At 35.0% G+C, this 5,921-nt stretch overlaps 1 protein-coding gene across 1 annotated transcript; it reads left to right on the forward strand.

Annotated features, from left to right (window-relative positions):
• The first annotated feature begins 3,957 nt into the window (after positions 1-3,957).
• LOC101299232 (homeobox-leucine zipper protein HAT22-like) lies at positions 3,958-5,679 on the forward strand. The gene is made up of 3 exons (XM_004288241.1): positions 3,958-4,648; positions 4,739-4,818; positions 5,082-5,679. Exons 1-3 carry the CDS (start codon positions 4,187-4,189, stop codon positions 5,371-5,373), a joined length of 834 nt encoding a protein of 277 aa, XP_004288289.1. The 5' UTR covers positions 3,958-4,186; the 3' UTR covers positions 5,374-5,679.
• Positions 5,680-5,921: the final 242 nt, after the last annotated feature.

The following is a 5,921-nucleotide window of genomic DNA, read 5'->3' on the forward strand; positions in this document are numbered from 1 at the left end:
GCCCTAATTTTAAAACCCTTAAAAGACAGGGATAGGCGGATAAGGGTGGTGAATATATGACACAGATCGAGATCCACCACTAGTTTGTTTGGTTTTATGTCACGTATTAATTCGTTGATTAATTTAAACACGAAGTTTGTTTTTATGATTTTAATTAATTAAAGTGAAGAAAAAAGGGTTATATAATAGAATTTGTCAATCTTCCCCAATCATGCCTTTAAAGAGAAAGCTATTCGTGCGCTTATGTGTGTATTATTGGACCTCATAGACTAATTTTTTACTCTCCCAACATGTCAAAGTCAATGCCTATTAACTTTGGGTCCAAAAATAAGACCTTAAATTTTTTATTTTATCATGTTAAATACACGGCCGGCGTGTATCTACACATAGTCACATACTTAAGTTAATTGTTAAGATTATATGACATAATATAAATATATAGGGATCTATTTATATAAAAATTATAATAAATGGCTAATATTGCACAATATATTTACACGTCATACATATAAATTTTTTTGTAAAAAAATAAAAAATAATAATTGTTTCAAACAAAATAATCGTGACAAGAACGATAATGGTCGTTTGACTCGTTTCTAATTCTGTACAAAGAAAAAAGAAGAGAAAATTAGTTTTTTCAATGATGGGAAGAGAAAATTAGTTTATATGCATGTATGCCTTCTCATTTGAATAACAATCATTTCTTACATACGCTTGTATCGTCTAGAATTTTTCTCAAACTCTAGAATAAGTATCTTATCAATTGGTAATGTGAATTCATTTTGTCTAGGTACATAAAAGTGACTTTTGAATATTACGGGTCAATAGTGGAAACTAAAGAGCTTTTGCACGTTGTTTGAACGTTTGGATATATAGCAGTTCATGAATATGTTCTCCATCCCTTTTTGTTTTCCCGTTTTCCAAATGATGGATCGAGCTTCATATATAGGAAGTCAAATTTTCTCCACTATATATACGAATGTTTGCGAATATATCAAAAGGAACATATATGGCGGCACCTCTAGGGTTTCGGGCGTTGTAAATTTGCAGACAATTAAGGAATATATGCATGGCGGCTTTTCATCAATAATCCTCCCCGCAGCTTTAGCAACCGACTTGGATCTGCCTTGTGGCCGCGCAAACGGCCCAAGTACAAATCGATCATTTTAATTTTATTTAAAAAAAAAACTTTTTAATAATAACGCACACACCCTACATGTGTCGTGAGGTTTGAACCTATGATCTCAAAGTTATCAGTTAAACACCTTAACCAACCAAGTCACAGCTCACAGACAAGTACAAATCGATCATACCAAGCTAAGTAAATAGCTAGCTAATTGTTGAGAAATTAAGTAAAATCTTATGATACTTCCCCGATCATATGATTGAAATTACTGAAATTTCATCGTCAATTTCAAAGTGATATATCAACGTATGATTTTATACGTTCTAATAATTGATCACATTATTAATTGATGTGAACATGACATACTCGCGCGGAGACTGAAACTTTTAAACAAAATAACTAGCTAGGTATTAATATCAATAAACATAACGTACGTAAGCGGCGAATTAGATTAACGAAATAACTATAGCTAGATATTAATATCAAAATTGATTCTAAAAAAAAAAAAAAAGAAGATATTAATATCAAGTGCATTGAAATTTTTGGATCATCACTACTACAATTAAGCTGAACCTAGGTTAGCCGAGTGCCGAACTAGTACTATATGTTACGCCTCATCCTGTAATTATTTCAATAATATCACTTTAACAATTCAATAGATGTTAATTAGCCGGAAAATTAAGAAAAAGATTTAGCTTTCACAAGTTTTGAGTTTAATTAGTAGGTGAAATGCAGGTCAAGCACTTGAATTAGGCTGGACTACAGAGTACAAACTAGTTTAGCTTAATTATTAGGCTGCTTAGCTTGAAAGTTGTATGGATCGATCTCTAAATATATAGTCACTCTAAATTGGTTTGTATCCGTAGCATAACGAGAAGTGCGTTCATACGTCATATGTTTAAGATATACAACTGAATCGATGATCCGCATGGTGACCCAAAACACACACTCCTGTGCTAATGTAATTAGGAATAATTATTGTTGATTAAGTAAGAAAGTACTAGTTTAGCTAGCTTCAGATCGATCCCGTTTCCAACTTGAATAGCTAAACGCCCTCCAATTAATATTCTCATAAATAATTGTTGCCATATAATTATATGATGCGTGGAATAGTACCAGCTCGATCGCGAACTGCATGCGCCACACAACTTTGATCAATGACTTGTCGTCGGGACCTTTCTGATTAATCAAACAGTATTAGTTTTCTCTCCAAACTAGCTATTACTTAATAATTAGCTGCCTGGCCTTGGAAAGATTATGGTTGGAGTTAATTGTAAGCATGCAATAGAAGCTTTTGGTGTCTTCTTGGCTGGCTGTGCCATTATTTTAGGTTTATCATGTTTTATGGGTGACCTAACTACTCATCAGCTTCGCCGACAAAGCAACTATTATTGGAAGTGCTTATTATTGTACATGATCATGTACACATAGAGATCGAACAGTAGGGTCCCAAACACACACACACACACTACTGCTACTTCACATCAACTTTCTAGTTAAGCAAAGATATTATTGATCCGGATTCTTGTTGATGAATCATATTCTCATGGCACCATTATAACTCTTTTGAATTCAATTCAAGTAACTCTCCAATGGTGCCTATGTCTGTCTTCTACCTAACTTCCTTTTTCCCCCTCTCTCTTTCTCTCTTTGCCTTTCCTACAAAAAACAAACATGCCACAACAAGGAAGCTTAGTTAGCCAATATATGGCACAGAAACTACATATATGCGATGCAAGATCGTGCACATCTCTTTCTAGCTAATTCATGAGCAAGAAGAAACTAAATTAATAATCATCCACAATATTTATCTCTAGTATTCAATACGTATATTGTTGATGCAATGGGCCATTATATATACTTCTACATTGATCACATGTTTATTTATTAACTTTTATAACAGAATTTAAATTCTATATCTATGTTATTATGAAAGTCAGTTCAATGAAGAACAATATGTAAATCAAACAGTGGTATCAAATTCACAACGTTGAGGTTGGTTAGACGTCTAAAAATGTTGATTTTCATAAGTTCAAATCTTATCGATATATATATAAACAGGTGAGACGGATAAAAAGATTTTCGTTAAAAAAATAAAAAACTCCAGCATAAATATCCACGCAGCCCTTCACTCAATATACGTACAACACTAATAAAAGTAAGCTGAAAATGCAAGATTGGCAAGTAACAAGGTGTGACACATAAGTATGATGATGCATCATGCATGTCCCATATCTCCAGCAAGTTGTAGCAGGCATGGAGTGGGAGACAGTTCATGTGGGTGTGTTTTCTAAAAGGAACTTATTAGTATCCAATCATGGACTTGTCATAAATTTTAACTTCTTTTTTGCCAATCAGCTAAAGCAATCTTTGAATGAGCAAAAACCCACACCCTAATTGGATATTATTATTAACAATAATTCTTCAAGAAGGACCCAAAATTAAAATAATCTCACGCACACAGACTAGTAGTTATGGGACACAACACAAGTAAAGCATAGCAAAAGTGTGCCCAATAATTGATACATATAAAGGGTAGGAACCTAATATATATGTAATACATGAAAAGAAATTTAAAGTGGTAGCAAATAGTTAAATTTGGCATGTTAATGGGTGGCCTAGCTCAAGCGAATCATCTTCTTGATGTGTTTCCCACTGCCATGATATATTCTAGCATATGATATGAAGAGAGGGATTGTCATTGTTTGGTTTGTTATTATTTGTGTATAATAATTTGGTAGTGGGGCTCAAATGGTCAACCTATGTAGAGAGAGAGAGAGAGAGAGAGAGAGAGAGAGAGAGAGAGAGATAGATGAGATAGAGAGGTTGCATTTGAGGTACCCTTCATAATTTCCCAATGCCCCAGATTCGTTTCTATACTCATTCTCTGGTTTGATTAATAATCATAGCCACCCACCCACCCACCCAAAAGTCTCATTCCTAATTCTCTAGCTATTTGCTTCAACCTCTCCTCCCTTCTTCATATATATATATCGACTTCACCCTCTCACCCAATTCCCCATTTCAACACAACAAAGCAAAAGAAAGAACAGCTCCCAGATGGGTTTTGATGATCAGCATGCTTGCAACACAGGCCTTGTCTTAGGTTTAGGTCTCACAGCTTCCCAATACAGCACCAGTACTCCAACTCCACAAAAGGCTCAACATCCCATGATGAATAAGAAGCCTGATTCCTTCGAGCCATCTTTAACTTTGGGTCTGTTTGGAAATAGTTTTCATGAGGATGATCATCATCAAGGGAATAATAGTCTTGATTTGTATAGGCAAGGGTCTCCTCATAATAGTCATAGCGCAGTTTCTAATTCCTTCTCGAGTGGTAGAGTGGTCAAGAGGGAGAGAGACATCAGTAGCGAGGAGGTTGAGGTTGAGAAGCAGGTCTCTTCCAGAGTGATTAGTGATGAAGATGAAGATGGTCCTAATGCAAGAAAGAAGCTCAGGCTCACCAAAGAACAGTCTGCGCTCTTAGAAGAAAGCTTCAAACAACACAGCACTCTCAACCCTGTAATTCATCTCTCCCTCTCCATCAATCTTTATTTGTTTATATGAAAACTGAAAACTAATTAATATTGTTATTGCTGGGTTTAATTACAGAAGCAAAAGCAAGCTTTAGCCAGGCAGTTAAGTTTGAGGCCTCGACAAGTAGAAGTTTGGTTCCAAAACAGGAGGGCCAGGTAACTATAATTCTCATCCCTAATCATCTTCAAAAACACAACTCAGATTAACGATTTCTTCTGGCAAAACTTCAGTACTGTTTTCTTCTAAATGAAAAGGAAGAATGGGTTTTTTTGTGTGAACCACGTATCCCAATATAGGGGTAAAGCAGGTGGTTCCTGTGTGATTGTGATTTTTTACAGCTTTATATCGACCGACTAACCAACTTTTAGCCATATAGGTTAAAACTAATAAGATGTTATTTCTGGTTACTTGGTTTCAGGACAAAGCTTAAGCAAACAGAGGTAGACTGTGAGTTCTTGAAGAAATGCTGTGAAACTCTGACAGATGAGAACCGGAGGCTACAGAAAGAGGTACAAGAACTCAAGGCTCTGAAGCTCAGCCAACAACAACCGTTGTTCATGCACATGCCGGCGGCGACTCTCACCATGTGTCCTTCCTGTGAAAGGATCGGAGGAAGCGAAGGTGCTAATTCAAATAAGAGCCCCTTTTCAATTGCTCATCCAAAGCCTCACTTCTATAATCCTTTCACCAATTCTTCTGCAGCTTGTTAATTACATATATAATTAGGGTATTAATTAACTAAATACTATATTAATTAGGATAATGAATTAGACAAGGAAAAAAGAAAAAGAGGTCGATATCCAACCCTAGGCCCCCTCCCGTAACCCCTATTTTTCTTTTGGTTAAGGGCTTGTAGTCAAAAGGGTTTATTGTAATTAATTTTGTAGAAATTATAGTAATTACGTACGGATCATTACCTTTAAATTTTGGTTTTTTTTTCTTCGTATGTTTATTATGTTTGTAAATCGATGAACAATATATATGAAGGGAATATTACTATTTATCTTTTGTAAGTTTCTTTCTATTCGAATTGGTTTTATGTAAAGCTTGAATAGCTTATAAAGAGCATATGATAACGTTCATACGTAAAGTCGAGACAAACGACAACACGTACTCATGCATAGCAATTGGTTGAAACGAAAGATAGAAATTGCCTTTATATACTAATACGTGCAAAAACAGATAATTTCTAGTGCAATATCATATGGGATTTAATCATCTGGACCAAACAAAGAGTTAGGTATTTGGATAATTCATT

Source organism: Fragaria vesca, linkage group LG1 (assembly GCF_000184155.1).
Source record: "Fragaria vesca subsp. vesca linkage group LG1, FraVesHawaii_1.0, whole genome shotgun sequence".
NCBI classification, from domain to species: domain Eukaryota; kingdom Viridiplantae; phylum Streptophyta; class Magnoliopsida; order Rosales; family Rosaceae; genus Fragaria; species Fragaria vesca.

Excerpts from the sequence above, each read along its gene's own strand:
- LOC101299232 (XM_004288241.1), top strand. The coding sequence starts at position 4,187 with ATGGGTTTTGATGATCAGCATGCTTGCAACACAGGCCTTGTCTTAGGT. Across the intron at positions 4,649-4,738 it reads AACACAGCACTCTCAACCCT|AAGCAAAAGCAAGCTTTAGC; the intron begins GTAATTCATCTC and ends GTTTAATTACAG. Across the intron at positions 4,819-5,081 it reads TTCCAAAACAGGAGGGCCAG|GACAAAGCTTAAGCAAACAG; the intron begins GTAACTATAATT and ends ACTTGGTTTCAG.